The sequence below is a fragment of the Neophocaena asiaeorientalis genome, unplaced genomic scaffold, assembly GCF_003031525.2.
Source record: "Neophocaena asiaeorientalis asiaeorientalis breed wild unplaced genomic scaffold, Neophocaena_asiaeorientalis_V1.1 scaffold84, whole genome shotgun sequence".
In the NCBI taxonomy this organism is placed as follows: domain Eukaryota; kingdom Metazoa; phylum Chordata; class Mammalia; order Artiodactyla; family Phocoenidae; genus Neophocaena; species Neophocaena asiaeorientalis.
The window spans coordinates 2,906,674-2,927,580 of NW_020173656.1; the positions used below are offsets into that span (position 1 = coordinate 2,906,674).

Sequence of the window (20,907 nt, forward strand, 5' to 3'; positions counted from 1 at the left end):
TTTTTGCGGTACGCGGGCCTCTCACTGTTGCGGCCTCTCCCGTTGCAGAGCACAGGCTCCAGATGCGCAGGCTCAGTGGCCATGGCTCACGGGCCCAGCCGCTCCGCGGCATGTGGGATCTTCCCGGACTGGAACACGAACCCGTGTCTCCTGCATTGGCAGGCGGACTCTCAACCACTGCACCACCAGGGAAGCCCCTTAAATAGGTCTTTATATCTCCAGTGTCTCACTTAATAGCTGGCACATAGTGGCAGTAAGTATTTGTGAATGAATGAATGAATGAATAAATGAGTGTCTCAAAAAGGCTGCCAAGCTATAGAACAGATAAGGATTCAGACTTATGACTAAATAAAGATTTAATGTTCCTTAAGAATAACTGTTTGCCTATCAACAATGGTGATAATAATAATTTTTCTTCCTTTTGAGAGGAGGCATGAATATTTGCATAATACTCTCCCTAGACAAGATTATTGCCTCAGCCCTAGTTGGTGACTGCTTTTAAATATTCCTTTACAGGGACTTCCCTGCTGGCCCAGTGGTTGAGAATCCATCTTGCAATGCAGGGGACGCTGGTTTGATCCCTAATCAGGGAGCTAAGAGCCCACATGCTGCGGAGCAAATAAGCCCACGTGCCACAACTAGAGAGAAGCCTGCACACCGCAACGAAGAGCCTGTGTGCTACAACTAAGACCCAATACAGCCAAAAAATAAATAAATAAATATTAAAAAAAGAAATATTCCTTTACCAAAGACAGCAAGTTGTATGTAACTTAAGAACTCCAGATAACCCTAGATTAAAAAGCATTTGTTCAAATAAAATACTGTAAATTAACTATACTTCAATTTAAAAAGAAGAGGCATTTATTCAGAAAATTCCTACCTCCTTCAGCGTTATTTTTTGAAACATTATGGGAAATGTATGAACATACACTCACACAGGCCCACAGTAATACAGAGCTAAGGATAAAGGCAGCTAACAAGTATCCCTCTCTGTGTTTTATTTATCAATTCAATACGAGACAAAAAAGCAAAGGAAATCTGAGAGGATTTGTGCGAGTGCACAAGCGAGCACTGACAGTCACCTCCTGAGGCGTACTTACTGGGAGCTCAGGGGCATGCTTCAGAACCTGAAGGGAGAAGTAGCAGCCTATGGAATGGCCAATGACCACAAGTTTCATTTCCTTTGGCACATGAGTTCTCAGGAAAGCTAGTTTGTGTTCTACTTGACCACGGAGTCCATAGATGTCCTTAATTTCTTGAGCATTTGGATCTAAAATAAAAAAATATAAGTTATGTTTTCATTCAATAAGTGAAAGCAATCACTGGGGAAAATATCTAAAAAAAACACAAACCAATAATAATAGCAGTTGCTATCATTTATTGAATGCCTACCATGTGCAAGCCACAGTGTTGGCACTTTATTTAAATTATATCTTCACAACAACCCTGGAAAGGAAGTATTCCTATCTTCATTTTATAGATGAAAATCCCAAAGCTCACGGACGTTAGGTGATAGATTGGCAGTTACATACCTGTTAAGTGCGACAGGTGAGATTCAAACCCAGGTGTCTGTCCTCAAAGCCCATGAACTCTCAACTATTCCATCAACTACTACAGTTTAGGCCACTGGTTCTCAAACTTGAGTATGCATCAGAATTCTCTGTAAGGCTTGGTGAAACACTCATTGCTAGGCCTCACCATCAGAGTCTCTGATCCAGTGGGTCTGGGCTGGAGCCTGAAAATTTACATTTCTAAGTTTCCAGAAGATGCTGATATTGCTGGTCCCAGGACCACACATTGAGAACCACTGGTTAGGCTAGGTTACATGATTAATATATAGCCAAGAAAACCCATGACACTGCTTCATTATTTTAGATAATCTTTGTTTAAAGAAGTCAAGACTGAAAGGCATAAGTAGAAATGTTTTAAACTGTTCCTTTTAACCAGCACAGTCCTGACCTGAAATATCCTTTCTTCCTTTCACAAATGAACGTCTTTAAGATTCTTCAAGATCTACTCAAAACTTTATCTAGCTAATCTTCAAGAAAAATGAATGAGCCTTCCTTTGTGTTTAACTAGTATTCACTTCTTATTATAGCACTTTATCATATTTGTATAACTGTCTGTTTCCTCCCTGAGACTGCGAGCTCCTTGAAGGCAAGGTCCATCTTTCATTTCTGTGTCCTCTGTGACTAGCACCCAGTAAATATTATTGTTGAATGAAAATATGAAATGACTAGACAATCTGAGGATGCTGCCAGCTCCAATATTCTATGAGCACAGAAAACTTCAATAGGCTTTCCCTATGAACATATATACAACCCCAATGACAGGGTGTAATATTTCAAGGTATCACAAGGTAGTCAATTGCCTTCAAGGTACTGACGCAAACTATAACAAAGGTACCCAAAACTCATTAGGAAGAACTGCTCTTCAGTTTTATCTGTACATGCTGGTTTTTCTTCCTTCCTGCTCAGCTCCCCCTTGTTAATCTGGCTAACTCCTCTTTATCCTTCAAACTCTCAACAAGTGTTACCTCCTCTGAGAAGCCTTTTTATGATTCAGTAGATGAGGAGTAAAAGTGGCCTTGCTTTCAGCTTCCACCACATCCCGTATTTATCTCACCACACTACCCCTAATTTACTTCTGTACTTCCTGTCTTGCTTATCTCTTTCTCCAATGCCTGGCACACAGTTACTCAAGTGCTTTTTACTGAATTAATGAGGCTTAGTTCCCCATTTCACTGGTACTACTGAAACAGGAGATTTCCCAGGTGAGACATGTTCTGCTTTAACCCTTCTTCCCAGGTCAGCCTAGAATTCATTCTCTATTTAACAAGCAAGTTCCCCATAAAACAGAATTGGGAAGAGACAGAATCTGGAAATTTGATTTTCATAGGGCCTCCGATGGCTCCAAATCCAAGCTTTTATTTATTTAATATTCTATTTAAGTTTGAGTTGTTCATATTCCACTACTGTCATATAACTTCTCTGATCACTCTACCCAGGAGTGATCGTATTGTTCTGATACCCCAAATACCTATAATATTTGCAACCCAAGTTCTTTATTTTTCAAAATATACAGCTTTTGAAAATGCTGAAGTCTTCCTTTCACTGGGACAGTATGGTGTAGTACAAAGATCAAGGGCGTTGGAGACAAGATAAACCTGGTTCTAACTCCCAGCTAAGCACCTTACTATGTGACTCCGTGCAAATACTTTAACCTCTGGCTTCAGTCTCCTCATATATAAAACAGAGATAGTAATTCTAGCCTCCAAGGAATGTTGCTTGCGTAACACTTTAAAGCACACAGGAAGTGTCTGGCATAAACTATTCGAGAAATGAAACTTATGACTGCTATCATTTCAATTCCTGTCATTTAAGGCCTCCCTCAAATACACATTTTTAGAGCAAAGAGAAAGAAAATGAGCTTAATACAATAAACATTTAGAAACTTCATTGATTCTAGAAATAAGGCCCTAAAACATATTTCAGATGAACTTTAATGACCATTATAATTCAAATCATTATCGAAGTGAATATTTCAGAGGTAAGTCTGGCTTTACCTCTGGGAATTGCTCAGTAGATTTCCAAGATAAACACACTACTTAGTGTTTTCTGAAGTAATGAGATTAATGGGGAAAGTACTTTCTATAAATAAATAATCAATGATAGAAAATTTCAATGTGCTCTCTGGATATTATTTTACTAGCAAAAACTAAAAGCTAAAAGAATATCTATATACTGGACTGTATATTCTATACTTTCTCTCCTATTATGATTTTAATATACTCTGAAAAAAATTCTAGGAATCATTTACTTACCCTCCATAAAAATATTGTAAAAAATTCACATTCAATTGTATCAAAATCAGAGTGATAATATGGAAATGATTTATACCGTTCTTTTTATAGGGAAAATGTACTCCAAGTTACGATCAACCAAGTATATTTGGAAAGTAAACTGTTTCTAAACTGAAAACTGCCTGAATTGATAGATGGCAATCCAATTCTTTACCAATATATGGTCCTGAATATAGTACTGACAATTGCCTTTTAGAACCCGAGCCTGTTTCTTAGACCCATCTCAATGAAATTCACTTCATAGATCATTTACTGATTCTGGAGTTTATTTCAAAAGGTATGTATAATCTGTTCCTAAGTAGTTCTTTGAGGAATTAAGTAATATCAGTACTTCGCATTTACTTTTCATCTAGTTGTTCAAACTGATTGATCCAGTTATTAAAATTCTGTCAATTCTGGATCAAAATATCATGCATCCCTTATAGCTTCAGGAGACAGGTAAAACTGATAACTATTATTTTCTTCCATTTCTCATGAACTAAATTGACCACTCTGACAGAAAACAGTGACTAATTGGCCCATGATAAAATTGAAAACTCAGATATAAATACAATATACTCCCTTGTCTTCAAGGAGCTCACAGTCTAATAAGAGGAAACAGAAGTAGATAAAAACATTATTATAAAACACTGAAGTAAGTATAGCTCAAGCATCTCCTTGAGAAAATACGAGGGTTTTATTGGGTCAAAATAGAAAGGTAATGCCCCTTTGAATTCATAAAAAGTACTATGCCTTTCTCCAAATAAACCAAGAGAGATACCTGGAAAATACTATTTACTACATGCACATTACTATAACTGTGTAATTTTAACTACACATTTGAATACTATCACAATGGTCTAAATTTAACAACACATTTTAACAACACATCCACATATATGTTTATCTAGATACACAATGAATATAAATGCATAAGTTTTACTACATATTGTCACACAAACAGTATTTACAAGTCGCCAACGACCACAGAGCTAACAAGACCAAAGATTAGTGCTACATGAGCCTTCTGCTAGGACTGAGTCTGCACACAGAAACTCTCTAAATCTTACACCAGAATTTTCTCAACTAGTGAAGTCTTCCATCCTGCTCCCATCATTACTCCAAAGCTATACCTTAATAATAACTTTAATTAAATAACTTACACGTGGAGATTAAAAGGCTAAAAATAGCACTTCCTATTTTTTATTTTTTTTTTATTTTTAATTTTTTTTTTTTTTCAGCGGTACGTGGGCCTCTCACTGTTGTGGCCTCTCCCGTTGCAGAGCGCAGGCTCCTGATGCACAGGCTCAGCGGCCATGGCTCACGGGCCCAGCCGCTCTGCGGCACGTGGGATCTTCCTGGACGGGGGCACGAACCCGTGTCCCCTGCATTGGCAGGCGGACTCTCAACCACTGCGCCACCAGGGAAGCCCAGCACTTCATGTATTAAAGAATGCTTTGAGCAAGATGAATATACAGTTTACTCTTTAGGTCAAGCTTTAGAAAACACACAAAACAATATCATGTATTGTTTAGCATTACATATACATAACTAAAAAAGAGAAATGAAATTTACTCTAAATTCATGATACTAGAACATAAAGGCATAAAAGTGTGAGGTGTAATTTTGGACACTGCGATGAGTACTGTGCCTGTTTGTGGTTATAAGAGAGATGGAACAAATAAGGTTAGAAAGGAAGGCTGAGACTAGATCAAGTAGGACCCTGAACATCACTAAGGGATCTGGACTCCACTGTGTGAGCAGTGAGAAGATGCCCAAGGATCTCAAAGGGAGGGACAACGATCCGGTCTGTGTTATAGAACATCAGCTACAGTGCTTTTCTCCCTCCTCTGGTCTACTTCTTATTTCTGTCTTCCCTGAGAATCTAACAGTTTGCTCGATTCTTAACTCTTCTTCTTGCTCTACCCTTTGGTTTTCTGCTTCTTCCCACCTACTGAGAGACTTACGTGTTTATTTCTAGTGACTGAGAGCCCTGAGACTTGACTAACTGTCCCTGCCTCGGGAGAATCTAGTCGTTCCCTGTAGCCTCCATTTTCTTCTGCCAGAGTCCTGGAAAGAGAAAGCCCTACTGTTTTTTCTCTTTATTTCAGTTTTGGGTACTAGAGTGGGAGTGGTTTAATGATTCTCGGGATAAACATGACGCAAATTCATCGTTAGTTGAAAGACTACGTAACTTTTTTAGGTAATGTTTTACCAGTTGAAACTAAACCACTATGATTTCTAGCTTTTCTGTTACATGTTTGGAACAAATGACAAAATAGTTGATAATGAATCTGCCATCAAGTAAGCTGACTCCATAGTAAATCAAAGCCAGAAAGAGTTTATACTTCTAATTCCTCAAATTTTCTTTTCACACTTTTTTTTCCCTGAGTCACCTCCTTCTGACACTGGTGAACATCTGTTCTCCCAATTATACCCAATTTATGATTGTGATAATGTGGTGCAACTAGAATATTATTTCCAACTGTTCATAATTTTAACATGTGCTAATATGAAGCAAAACGTACTTTCAACATTTGATGTGTGGTTATAGCTTATGTCTTTTCTCTCAATGATTACGTATTTTTCACACCATATTTTGCGTGTCAGAAAACTTGTACTTTAGAACAATAATCTTGGATGATGAATAATATACCTGTCCTGCCTATCCATTTCAGTCTACTGTAGCATGCATTTATAAACATAACCTTCAATTTGTAAAACAGATGAAGGCAGAACTGTTCTGGTTCAATCGGGGGGACTAGTGAAGCTCAGAGCCCCATGTGCCCTTTATAGAACTTTTGGGCTACTCACAACACAGATGCAAAGTCACTAAAAGGCAGCATTTTCATTTCTTTGTATACCTCTGTAGCACCACACATAATAATCTAGTAGGTTGTCGATAAATCCTTGATGATGGATGAGTTGCCCTTTCACCCCCCTCTAGAAACCACAGCTTCCTATGGCCCTGTGGTGGCCCTCTGGGCTAATGCCTCTAGATGGCACTGTTCTCATTAGCAGCAAAGGACCCAGGCTCTAATTACTAAGTCATTAACTCAACATCACACAAGCAGCCTAAGCAATAAGCATACTCAAAATAAAGTTATAAATAATATGTCAATTTAAAACAAGAATTAAAGACATTTCTCAGAAATTCAGACACAATAGATACTTTCTGCTGGTTTTCCCCACCAGTGTTTACTGGCGAAGATCTATGGCAGGGCTTCTGAAAATGTGGTACCAGGACCAGCAGCATCAGTATTACTTAAGAACTTGTTAGAAATGCAAATTCTCAGGTCCTACCCCACTTGTAGTGAATCAACAACTCAGGAGGTAGCATCCAGTAATTTGTGTTTCAATAAATCCTCCAGGTGATTCTGATGCCGGCCAAAGTTTGAGAACCCCTGATGTAGGGTTACTCTTTGAGTCTATTTTCAACTTTCAAAGTTGCTACTCATGTTCTGCTCAACGTTTGTTTTGTCTTCAAGTACAACTTAAGGGCTTACTGTGATAACTGAGTTGGATGTTGCTTTCATTAGGTAATTCAATATATAGCTTCTATTATGATGACCTTTCTCACTGAGGTAAGAATATAGGAATAAGACATTTTAGCTAATCATCACTAAGTTTGAACACCATGAAAGGAGAAGTATTATCCTTCATGAGTACTATGAGGTATTTCCACTACTTTCTAGCTTCTCCTGTCCTTGGTTATCTCTTCTCTTGCCAGAGTTAAGATAACAGGCCAGCAAAACTGGTAGCTTTTCGAGATTTAGCATGTTAAACAAGCCTGTTTTCTAAGAATTCTTTTAACACCTCTGTTTTCCAATACCACATAAGATAGCCAAAGCACATTCTAAGCAGACGTACAAATTTCCTGACAGAGGAAAAACTGTGGTATTAAAACCCCCAAATTTCTTTGGGTATATATGAAGAAATAACTCAATAAATATGTATCTTTTAAACTATTTCAAGGTAAAGCAAGTATATACTATACATTTGATTCACATTCAGCCACATTTCTGTGACAGCTGTTGAAATAGATGTTTTTAATCAAGGCAATAAAATCTGTATATTCGGTTTCACTTCACAAAATCTCTCACTGCTAGGTAATCAATAGTTGCTTGCCTTTCAAAGCATACCCTAGTCTTTAAGAGAAGTGTAAAAGGCTCGAAAGTAAATTGCATTCACAGAGGAACACACACACACACACACACGTAAACAGATAGAACAAGACACTATAAAAAGAGGCACTTTGAGGTATTTAGGCAAGATTTTGCCATGAGTTGCATAGTTTCATCTACACTCCATTTATCCTGTCCCCTTTACAAGTCATAGCAGGAAAAGGGTGACAGACCAGGTACAATCTGTGACCGTGGAAGGGCTAACCACTAGCACTTTGCACCAGCCACCTGAGATGACCTACCACAGGACTAGAGCACTGACCTCAGGATCACAAGTGCTGGCTTCCTGTCCGCGTCCTACCACTCACCAGCACAAAGGCATTTAGCCCTTTTGGGCCTTACTTTCCTTCCTTGAAAAATAAGGGTTCAAGATGGAATTTAATGTAAATACTTTTGTTTTTTAGGTTGATTTTTAAAATTAAAATATAGTTGATTTACAAAATTATATTAGTTTCAGGTGTACAACATAGTGATTCAACATTTATATAATAGATTATACTCCATTTAAAAGTATTATAAAATATTGGCTACATTCCTCATGCTGTACAGTATATTCCTGTATCTTATTTATTTTATATACAGTGGTTTGTACCTCTTAATCCTCTGCCTCTGTGTTGCCCCTCCCCCATTCCACTTCCCACTGGTAAGCACTAGTTTGTTTTCTATATCTATGAGTCTGTTTCTGTTTTGTTATATTCATTCATTTTACTTTCTGGATTCCACATATAAGTGATAACATACAGTACTTGTCCTTCTCTGTCTGACTTATTTCACTAAGCATAATACACTCCAGGTCCATTCATGTTGCTGCAAATGGCAACATTTCATTCTTTTTATGGACGAGTAAAACACTGTGTGTGTGTGTATACACACACACATCACATCTTCTTTATCCATTCATCTGCTGAAGGACACTTAGGTTGCTTCCATTACCTTGTCTATTGTAAACAGTGCTGCTATGAACACTGGGATGCATATCTCTTTTCTAATTAGTGTTTTCACTTTCTTTGGTTATATACCCAGGCGTGTAATTGCTGGATCATACGGTAGATACTTTTAGCTCTAAGATCCTATAATTCTTTTTCTTTCTTTAAAACCTTTTTTTAATAGTGGAAATTTTGAAACATACACAAAAGTCCAGAGAATAGTATAATAGACCCCCATGTATCCATGGTCCAGCTTCAAAAATTATTTTCCTTTTTCTTTCCAGCTTTACTGAAGTATGACTCCAAAGAAAATCTGTATATATTTAGGTTGTACAACACGATTGTTTTTAAAGGTGTACAAGGTGATGACTTAATATACATATACACTGTGAAATGACTACCACAGTCAGGTTGAGTAACACATTCATCACCTCACATACTGAGTGTAAGTGCCTGACATTAAGCTTTTGATTGATGAGACATCCACTTTGAATAAACATATTGCCAGTTGTAATGACCCAGCTACTAGCAAAACAACCAGATAAGGAACTAGGCCACCCCCACCCATGAAGGCTTTCCCTTTCAGAAAGCTTTGGGTAACCTAAATAACTGCTCAAGTGACCTTTTCTCCAAGACTTGTTAACTTCTGTCTTTTTTGAGAATAGCCATCCTAACAGGTGTGAGGTGATAATATCATCTGTGGTCTTGATTTGCATTTCCTTGATGACTGATGACGTTGAGCATTTTCCATATACCAGTTGGCTATCTGTATGTCTTCTCTGGAAAAATCTGCCCATTTTAAAAATCAGGCTATTAAGTGTTTTTGCTATTGAGTTGTATTAGTTCCTTATATATTTTGGAAATTCTCCTTACCAGATATATGGTTTGCAAATATTTTCTCCCATTTTATACGCTGCCTTTTCATTTGGTTGCCTGTTTCCTTTGCTGTACAGACGCTTTTTAGTTTGATACAGTCCCAACTGTTTATTTTTGCCTTTGTTACTTGTGCTTTTGGTGTCATATCCAAAAAAATCATTGCCAAGACCAATGTCAAGGAGTTTTTCTCCTATGTTTTCTTCTAGGAGTTTAATGGTTTCAGGTCTTAAATTTAAGTATTTAATCCATTTTGAGTTAATTTTTGTGTATGGTGTAAGATAAGGGTTCAATTTCATTCTTTTGCGTGTGGATATCCAGTTTTCCCAATACCATTTATTGAAGATACTATCCTTTCTGCATTGTGTATTCTTGGTGCCCTTGTCAAAGATTATCTGACCCTATATTTGTGGGTTTATTTCTGGGCTCTCTATTCTAATCCACTGGTCTGTTTTTATGCCACTACCATACAGCTTTGATTACTAGCTTTGTAATATAGTTTGAAATCAGGAAGTGTGATAACTTCACCTTTGAACCTTAACTTTAATCTTCTTCCTCAAGATTATTTTGGCTATTTGATACCTTTTGTGGCTCCATACAAATTTTAGGACTTTTTTTCTATTTCTGTGAAAAATTGCAGCTGTAATTTTTGTAGGAATTTATATAGGGATTACACTTAATCTGTAAATTTATAATTCTAAATAGAAGATAATTAGGGAAATAAAAAAGATAAAGTAGGTGAAAGTGGTAGTAGAAGAAATCTGAGAACTAAAGAGCTGAAACAAAGTCTGGATGATCCTGCTTATCAAGGGCCTGATCACTGAGAGTGGAAACTGTTTTAACAGAGAGGAGGAGATTAGCCAAGACAAAGGTAATCTTACATGCAATGCCTTAAAAAGAAAGACACAGGAAGTCTGGGTGGTGAGATAACCTAATAATAAACAATGTAAGTGCAACAGATTTGCTTTAAGCACAGAGGTATTTTTCCGTTAAGTGCTAGCAAAGAGGCAGGTTCACAGCAGGTACTCAAAAAAGATTAAATTGAGTAAATGGAATTAGGAAAAAAGAAAGCTTAAATTCCATTCTCAAGAGTTGGCATCTGATGTTAAAGTCAATCTAAAATTAACACAGGATTCTGGAACCAGAACTAACATTTCAGGAAGCTGATATATACCACGATATGTGAGAATTAAGAGATCAAGAGCCAGGGAGTTGTGATGTTCACAGTGAGATGACACATGAATAGTTTGAGCTATGGCTTCAGGAGGGAAAAGAAAAGAGAACCAAATCCCATGCTAACTACAGAACCAAAGAGTATCTATCTACTCTGTATGGACAGGGTGATTTCATTTCTTAAATTCTGTAATAACTACATTGTGTCCTGACCATATGTATCAGTTAACAGCCAAAAATAGGACATGGATAAAAATAGGAATCACCTCTTAATTGTCACCCACTTCTTCAAATAAAAAAATTATTACAATTTAGCTTGCCTGCAGATGTTCATGAATGTGGAAGGAGCTGCCACTTAGAACAGAAACTTTTCCTTTGCTACTCAACAGGATCGAGGCTTCAAAGGGCCTGCTTCTAACAACTGTAAGGTAATACTTCTGAGGATGGACCAAAGGGAAGCTAATAAAACTTGAACAAATATTTAGCAAAAATGTTTTAAGAGATAATTTGTATGTTCTACTATTGCTCAGGTACAATGTCATATGTATATGCTGACCTATACCTGTGATCAGATTTAAAATGTTAATACATAACATTCCCATTCATGATTATATGGACTGAATATTTGTGTCCCCTAAAATTCTTATGTTGAACAACCCCCCTGCCCCCACTGTGATGGTATTTTGAGATGGGGACTTTGGGAGGTAATTAGGGTTAGAGGAGGTCATGAGGGTGGGGCCCTCACGAAGGGATTAGTGCCCTAAGAAGAGACACCAGAGAGTTTGCTGGCTTGCACTCCTTCTCGCTCTATCATGCTCCCTCCCTCTCCCTCTCTGTCTCCCTCTCTCTCTCTGTCATGTGAGGACTAAAAGAGAAGGCAGCCACCTCAAAGCCAGGGAGAGGGTTCTCATCAGAACACAATTATGATGAAACTCTAATCTTGGACTTATAGCCTTCAGACTATGAGAAAATAAATTCCTGCTATTTAAGTTACCTAGTTTATGGGTTTTGTTATGGGAGTCTGAACTAATACAATGATAAAAAGTATAATGTAAATATTAAAATTATTAAAAACCTCCAGTATTTTTTTGTGTGTGTGTGGTACATGGGCCTCTCACTGTTGTGGCCTCTCCCGTTGCAGACACCAGGCTCCGGACGCGCAGGCTCAGCAGCCATGGCTCACGGGCCTAGCCGCTCCATGGCATGTGGGATCTTCCCGGACCGGGGCACGAACTCGTGTCCCCTGCATCGGCAGGCAGACTCTCAACCACTGCGCCACCAGGGAAGCCCTCCAGTATTTTTTTATTAACAGATTTTATTTTTTAGAATGGTTTTAGAGTTGCAGAAAATTTGAACAGATTAGTCCGGAAAGTTCCCATATCACCTACCTCTTTCTCCCTCCCTACCCACACATGGTTTTCCCTATCATTAGATGCTCAATAAGTACAAGAAGATGCTCATACCATAGAAGAGGCATACCAGAACCAGGGGCAAACTAGGCAATGAAGCCATAGCCACCTCTCTCCCACCTCACATTAACAAAGTGGAACCCTTAGGGAATGCCCACACAGAAATTATGTTTTTCTTTTTTCCTCTCATCTCACTTTTTTTTTAGAAGAGTGAACATGCTAGAATACTCATGAATTAGAAGCAGGTAATTTGCAACTCTGTGGTACTACTTCCTCCATTTAAAGGCTTCCAGAAATTTACCATGTAAAGTCCTAGTTCTCCCTTCAGCTTTCAAGGTTCCTCCCAATCTGACCCTGCCTAGCACTCAAGTACCTACTGAATCTCTCTTCCTGCTATGCTAATCCTTCTGCCTATTATACAGAAGGCACCCACCTCCACCCCTCAATTCCAAATTCTACTCAGCTGTTAAAACTCTTTTACTCTCTCCTTTGTTTACTCCTTAAGTATCCACATGATCAGCAGGCCAGAGTTTATCACTTAATCACTCTCTAAAGATGAGAATGAGAGCTTCTTTAGAGTAGGAACCGTGGCTAAGGACCACGTCGTCTTATACTACTTCACTGTTCCTCTTAATACAACCCTGGAACTACAGTACATGATCGATAAACATATAGTTGGTTACTAGTAGGTAAATACAGATGGCAAGTCCTAGACAAACTGTTTTATCTGCCCAAACTTTTAAAGAAAATTACCTGCAGAATGATTAAAATGACCCCCCAAATCCTAAAATTACCAGAATGTGGCATCATGGGCCCAATGCCACAAGTGGAGGTTTCCACTGGTATAACTCTTAACCTTAGCAGGCTTTCTAGAAATATGAACACCCACTCACTGTAAAGGAAAGCAGATGTTAACAAACACATACCATCTGAGGTTGTAAGAATCTTCTTGTCTTTGGGGGCCAAGGCATGCCCAGCATGACTGATAACCCAAACTGGAAAGCGTCTTTTTGTTGAAGAATACAAAGCCTTTGCAAAAGGCACATAAAAGGCAGAAAAACCTGGGTTACCTAAGAAAAGAAGCAGACTTTTAGATTAACCAAAGCAATAAACTCACATAAGACAATGTGCTGACTGAAAAAGAAAGATCTATTTCTCCTTATACTTCCCTAAATGTTACTATACAAACGTAGTAACGTTTACCCATACAACTCAATTTTAATATCCTTTATACCTTAAGTCTGGGAATTATCATTTAGAAAATTTCTGCTCCTGCTTTGTTCTCCAACTGCTTCAAATAAATTCTTCCTCCATGTTCCTCATCTTAATAAGTGGAAGCACCAATCATAAATACTCAAGTCCTAACAGCAGGAGTCATTCTTGGTTCCTTCCTGTTCTTCACATCCAATTCATCAATAAGTCCTGTCAACTCTGCTTCCAAAATACATCTCAACTTTGTCCAATTCTCTCCATTAGTGTTATCACTTCCCACTGGGTTTCCCACAACAGCCTCCTAACAGGTCTTCTATCTACTCTTGTCCCCTGGGAATCCATTCTTCAGGGTACCCAGAGAGATATCTCCAAACCTCAAATTGAATCACAGCAGTACCCTACTTAAACACCTTCCAGTCGTTTCACATTGTCTAAAATCATTAATACTGCCTGTCAGCCCCTTCAAGATTTGACTATGATCAGCTACCAAGCTGCACAAAAACCAATCAGTGTCAGAATCATTCACAAAGAAAACTTTACGGAATCTACTAACTGTTTTCTGGTCATTTATCACAAGTACTTATATTGTAGAGATGTATAGTTTGATCTTTGGGGGAAAAGACCACCAACTAATACATGTAGATTTTTCTTGTGTATGTACAGAAGGTATTTTTGAGGTGGGTTTGCTATAAAGAGACAGAATGAATAAGTGATCTTTTTTAAAAACAGTCAATCTGACACATCTTTGGGGGAAAAGAGTGAAATGGTGTTTTCATCTTACAATCATCATCTGTATAACACCTTCATAAATACTAGTCCATTTCATTCAGTATCTATTTCTCCAATCAATTTATCTATTTCTTCATGCTGCTAGGTTTTCTCCTCTTTGCAATTACATGACAGGGTTTTGCTGTACTGATGTAACCTCTGCCAACCTTGTCAAATTTTACTGATTTCTTCTTCATTGTCTATATCTTTTAGTTTCCTAGATAAGCAATGTAGCAAAGTGGTTAAGGGCATAGACTCTGGAGCCAGACTGCCTGGGATGGTTTTCTTACCTTGCCACTAACCAACTGTGTGACCTTTGGCAAGTTATTTAACCTCTCAGGCTTTGGTTTCCTTGTCCATAAAATGAGGATAATTATCATACTATCTCATGTGAGAACTAAGAGAACTAATATATGTAAAATACTTAAACATTGCTCAATACACTGCTTGCTGTATAAATGTTAGCTATTCAAACGTGTCATCAGTGTCTAGCCATGATGGTAATATATGAAGGCCTTATCACCCCTATTGTTACTTTGCTTCTGTTGCATTCTGACCTAGTGACTCAAGTTCCAAATTCCTTTTTGTGATGGTGCTAGTGTCATCTTTGTTAAATAGGTGAAGACTTCCTCAAATACAGTAATGTGTTCTTTGGTCAGCTGATTAATTGTCTGCTGTGCAGCTAGAGGAGAAAGAAGGGAAACAGGGTGTGTATCAGCACAGAGTGACTGTAACATCAATGGTGGATGTGATGACACTGTTTCATGTTTTATATTTAAATCTTCAGTATGGTTGGAATATTCTTGAGTGTAAAGTACAAAGCAGTAATCCAGCTTCTTTTCAAGTGAATAGCCAAGTGTCCCAAGAGCATTTATTATATTACCCATTCTTTCTGCATGGATTTGAAATGTCTTCTGATCCAATACTGAATTCTTACATTTGTTTGCTAATTCTGATTCCAAATAATTCCACTTATTTTTTCCTTTTCTTCTCTGCCAGCATCATACTGTCTTGATTACTACATTGTGGTTTTTTGTTTGTTTGTTTGTTTTTTAATGTTTCAGTAACTGGTAGGCCCTTAGAATTATTTTCGAGAGTTTCAATTTTTAAAAATTTCTTTGGAATTCTGATTGAAATTTTATCTCATTTATACATAAGTTTAGAATATTTGATATTTTCCACATTACTGAGTATAACCTTTTAGGAATGTGTCATGTCTCATACTCAAATATTTTATGTCTCTCAGTAAAGATTTAGAAGTTTTCTTCATAGGACTAGAAAATAATAACACTTTTAAGTACTATAACCTATTACATGCCAGGCAGTATTTAAGTGTTTTACATATATTAACTCATTTAGTCCTCACATGAGGTAGTACTATTATTATATCCATTTTATGGGTGAGGAAACTAAGGTAGAGAGGTTAAATAACTTGCCAAAGGTGTTACCAGTGTTATCATACAAATGATAAGTGCTCAATAAATATCTGAAGACTGAAAGAACATAAAAAGTAAATAATACTGAATTTTAAAAAGAACATAAAATTACCTAGTCTAGGATCTTCTGCATACCTTGTTTTAGTTAATCTTACAACAGCGCTATAAAGTAGCTGACATTATCACCAAGGATAATGAGTGGACAGCCATTATTATTATTACTATCATTACTACTATCATTGCTATTATTACTACAATTATTATTACATTTTTAATTTTTTAAGTTGAATAGATTTAACATGTAGCATTCTGTAAGTTTAGGATGTAGAGAGTGTTAAACTGGTTTAACTTTAAGGAGAATCCAAAGATAACAACTACATGATTTAGACACAATAGTTGCAAAGACAGGATACATAAAACCAGAATGAATGAGTACTAGATAATGGAACTGCTAAAAAACAACTTTTTCTCTCTATCTCTGGGTTTAAGTCTGAGTTCTTTCCCTTAATGACTGTAAGATCTTAAGCAAATCCCCTTAAACTTTCTGATTTACTATTTTATCACCATGAAGTAAATGATAATGCCAACTACTCCATGTCCATTTATTCCATTCAGTACTATAGCTTCTTTTGTATACAGTAAGCCCCTACCTATGAACCTTCAAGTTGCGAACTTTCAAAGATGCGAACGTGTCCCTGGATGCCAGCTGTTGTACTGTATTACTGTATTTCTCAAGGTACTGTACTGTAAGATTAAAACTGTTTTCTTTTTTGTGTGTTTGTTTTTTATGTATTATTTGTGTGAAAAGTATTATAAACCTATTACAGTTTAGTACCATATAGCCAACTGTGTTAGTTGGGTATCTAGGCTAACTTTGTTGGACTTAAAAACAAATTGGACTTAATGAACGTGCTCTCAGAACAGAACTCGTTCGTACGTAGGGGACTTACTGTATTCTTTTAGTTATTTTTTTGTAATTTATATTCTAGTAGGAGAATATATACACATAACTAAGTAGGTAAATAAGATAGTTCAAGAGTGTGATAATTTCTATGAAGGAGATAAACAGGATCATATGATAGAGAAGGGACAAGATTAGGATGGCCTGAGAAAAATGTCTGAGGAGGTGGCATTTAGCTATAACTCAAAAGATGAGAAGAAATCCACCATGTAAAGATTTGAGGGAGAAGAATACTAGGATGGAAGAATAGGTGCAAAGGCCCTCAAGTAATAAAGAGCTTGGCTCCTGAAGAGAGTCCACATTGGCCAGTAACATGGAGATCCAACTTATAACAGACAGAGGTAGAAAATATAATGCAAAACATTTAAATGTCATTGCATACTTCACTGCTTAAATGTTATGGCTTATGTTACACTTTATGAACCATGAACTGAACTTCCTGGTTAGGAGATCACAGAGAAAATTAAAAGGGTCTTGTTTATACAACTAAAATCAGATATATATGTATATATATATATATCTACCTCCAGGTGTAAAGATGTTCAAAAGCATTCCGATACAGAAATGCAAGTTATACATTTTATCAAAGGATATCAAAAGGTGTTATAAACACATGGTTGAACATACACATAGTGAAATGCCTAAGCAACATATAACAGAGGCTATGGTGATCATCTCTAGACCCTGACTGCCAATAAACCTGTAACTACTTAACAATGCAATTGTAGACTTATGCCTTCTAGTTAATCTTGTATGGGACAAAACTTCCATATATCAAGTTAATGTGACATGGCATGTACAGAAGGTTGTCATGTGGACAGAACTCTGGGCTTCTCCATGGAGCCTTGTCTGCTCCATCTCCAATCACTGTACTCACAATACAAGACATGCCACATGATTCCATTATCCCCATATGACCACTGGAGAATTATAACGATTCAATATGTTCTATAGTGAGTTCTCATACTGCCTCCCTTGGCTTATTTCACTACTTAAAGCAAGTCCAAGGATGCTACTAGCAGAAATTCTACAACAAAAGTTCGTTGGAAAAGATGAAACTAAATTAAAAGCTCCTCAATCTGTGGCTTCCAATAAATAATTCCTCATTATCATTACTAACTTAAAAGTGATGAACTAATTTTGCTATGTGTATAAGCAAAGTGATTTAAAATACTACAAGCAGCTCATGCAGGTCAATATCAAAAAAACAAACAACCGGATCCAAAAATGGGCAGAAGACCTAAATAGACATTTCTCCAAAGAAGATACACAGATAGCTAACAAACACATGAAAGGATGCTCAACATCTCTAATCATTAGAGAAATAAAAATCAAAACTACAGTGAGGAATCACGTCACACTGGTCAGAATGGCCATCATCAAAAAATCTAGAAACAATAAATGCTGGAGAGGGTGTGGAGAGAAGGGAACCCTCCTGCACTGTTGGTGGGAATGTAAATTGATACAGCCACTATGGAGAACAGTATGGAGGTTCCTTAAAAAACTAAAAATAGAACTATCATGTGACCCAGCAATCCCACTCCTAGGCATATACACTGAGAAAACCATAATTCAAAGAGTCATGTACCACAATGTTCACTGCAGGTCTATTTACAATAGCCAGGACATGGAAGCAACCTAAGCATCCATCGACAGATGAATGGATAAAGAAGATGTGGCACATATATACAATGGAATATTACTCAGCCATAAAAAGAAACAAAATTGAGTTATTTGTAGTGAAAAGAAAAATACTGCATGCTAACACATATATATGCAATGTAAAAAAAAATGTTTATGAAGAACCTAGGGACAGGACAGGAATAAAGACACAGATGTAGAGAATGGACTTGAGGACATGGGGAGAGAGAAGGGTAAGCTGGGACAAAGTGAGAGAGTGGCATGGACTTATATATACTACCAAATGTAAAACAGATAGCTAGCTGGAAGCAGCTGCATAACAGGGAGATCAGCTTGGTGCTTTGTGACCACCTAGAGGGGTGGGAGAGGGAGGGTGAGAGGGAGACGAAAGAGGGAGGAGATATGGGGATTAGCTGATTCACTTTGTTATAAAGCAGAAACTAACACACCATTGTAAAGCAATTATACTCCAATAAAGATGTTAAAAAGAAAAAGTGATTTAAAATAAAATGTTACGTCAGTCTATAAGAGATGGACTAAACATCAGGTCTATAGTGCTTTAACAATCTTTGAAATACTGTCATCCTAATTTTCCCCACAATATAAAAGTACGAGCTCCCCAAATAAAATACAGTTTTGAATTCCACAAACTAAAGAGCAGCAAGAGCCTACAGCTTGCACAAAGCCCACAGAAACGGGCCAAGGGCAGCAAGGAGAATAGAAGGGCAAACATAAAAGAACACCAGGAAACAAAACGATCTGAAAATGTCAAAGCCACTATAAAACAATGACACTATTAAAAAACAAGTGTTTGGGCTTCCCTGGTGGCACAGTGGTTGAGAGTCCGCCTGCCGATGCAGGGGACACGGGTTCGTGCCCCGGTCCGGGAAGATCCCACATGCCACGGAGCGGCTGGGCCCATGAGCCATGGCCGCTGAGCCTGCGCGTCCAGAGCCTGTACTCCACAACGGGAGAGGCCACAACAGTGAGAGGCCTGCGTACCGCAAACAAAAACAAAAACAAAAAACAAGTGTTTTAAACTTCCCTTTCTCCTCAGTGTCTTCAATGAATGCTCCTTCTATCTCTTCATCATATCTTAAACTTGGCTCTCCGCTATGACAGACTCTCTTCCTTTCAAGGCCCCGCAGAAGAGACCTCACTATTCTCTAACACTTCATATACCTCAATGAGAGCAAAGGCTTTTGCAACACACCACTCCTAGCACCTAATACCAATGAGTGAGTGAAAACACCTCTGACTGGGGAAGTATAGAGTGGGCTGTTTGCTCCACTTACAGTTCATCCTACTGTTAAGAAGCTCTCCTCTAAGATTGAAGCCATCTGCTTCCATCTATCAACTTCCTAGTCATTCTCACACATTCCCTGAAAACCTTGACCCTTAAATGTCAGTTTCACTTGCCATTCCATAAGTTAGGTGATTTCAAAATCTGGGAGGCCTGACTGAGCCAACACCTTTGTCCCATAATTCATTATCTCGATCAAATTCAAAGAACTTCACCTATATCCAATTTAAGCAACGAATTCCAGTAGCCACAGCCTGGATCAGTGGTGTGCATATCAAAATCCACTAGAGGGCTTCTTAAAACCCAGATGCCCCACCCCCAGAGTTTCTGGTTCACAAGATCTGGGATAGGGTCCCAAAACTTGCATTTGTAACAAGTTCTTAGGTGATGCTGCTGATCCTGACAACAACTTTAACAATGACAGGCCTATGTCTTTTCATTACCCAGAAATCGTTTACATCCAAAGCATCCTAACTCTGATAGCCCTTCTCCAGCTCAATCTTTGACCCTTTTAGACTTCACTCCCAATATACCTGCTATTTGATCACAGCCCTGATCAAAATCTATCTACTTGTTTTTGGTCAATAATTCCTTTCATCCTGCATATCCGCTATTTTCAATGCTGACCAATTTCCTTAAGGCCCCAATCCACCCTCTGCCATCCTTACTCTCCACAGATCACCTCAACTCTTAACTAACAGAGAAAACAGAGGTCAGGAGGCAGGAACTACTTTATTTCCTCTGACACACCTTCACACTTCTCCATTTCAATAAGCAACGTCACCTCCATTCTAGCCTCAGAAAGATATTCCTTCTCCAGTCCAAGATAATGTTTCTAATTATTTTCTCAATCCCACACTCTACCATTGCCTCCAAATCTCTGCTTCATCTAATAGCACTTGTCACGCCTATAATTTCAAACTCTCCCTCACTATTGGCAGAGCATATGTTTTTTTTTAAAAATAAATTTATTTATTTATTTTTGGCTGCGTTGGGTCTTCGTTGCTGCGCATGGGCTTTCTCTAGTTGTGGTGAGTGGGGGCTACTCTTCATTGCGGTGCACGAGTTTCTCATTGTGGTGGCTTCTCTTGTTGCAGAGCACAGGCTCTAGGCACGTGGGCTTCAGTAGTTGTGGCATGCGGGCTCAGTAGTTGTGGCACACAGGCTTAGTTGCTCTGCG

At 37.9% G+C, this 20,907-nt stretch overlaps 1 protein-coding gene across 2 annotated transcripts in view; it reads right to left on the reverse strand.

The window, feature by feature from the left end:
- The window catches only part of LDAH (lipid droplet associated hydrolase), a 95,913-nt gene that overhangs the window by 61,299 nt on the left and 13,707 nt on the right, over positions 1 to 20,907 (reverse strand). For both annotated transcript variants that reach the window (XM_024747812.1, XM_024747813.1), the window contains exons 3-4: positions 13,333 to 13,476; positions 1,101 to 1,270 (exon numbers count right to left, since the gene is read on the reverse strand). In XM_024747812.1, coding sequence (XP_024603580.1) covers positions 1,101 to 1,270; positions 13,333 to 13,476 — 314 coding nt within the window. The remainder of the gene's footprint in view (positions 1 to 1,100; positions 1,271 to 13,332; positions 13,477 to 20,907) is intronic.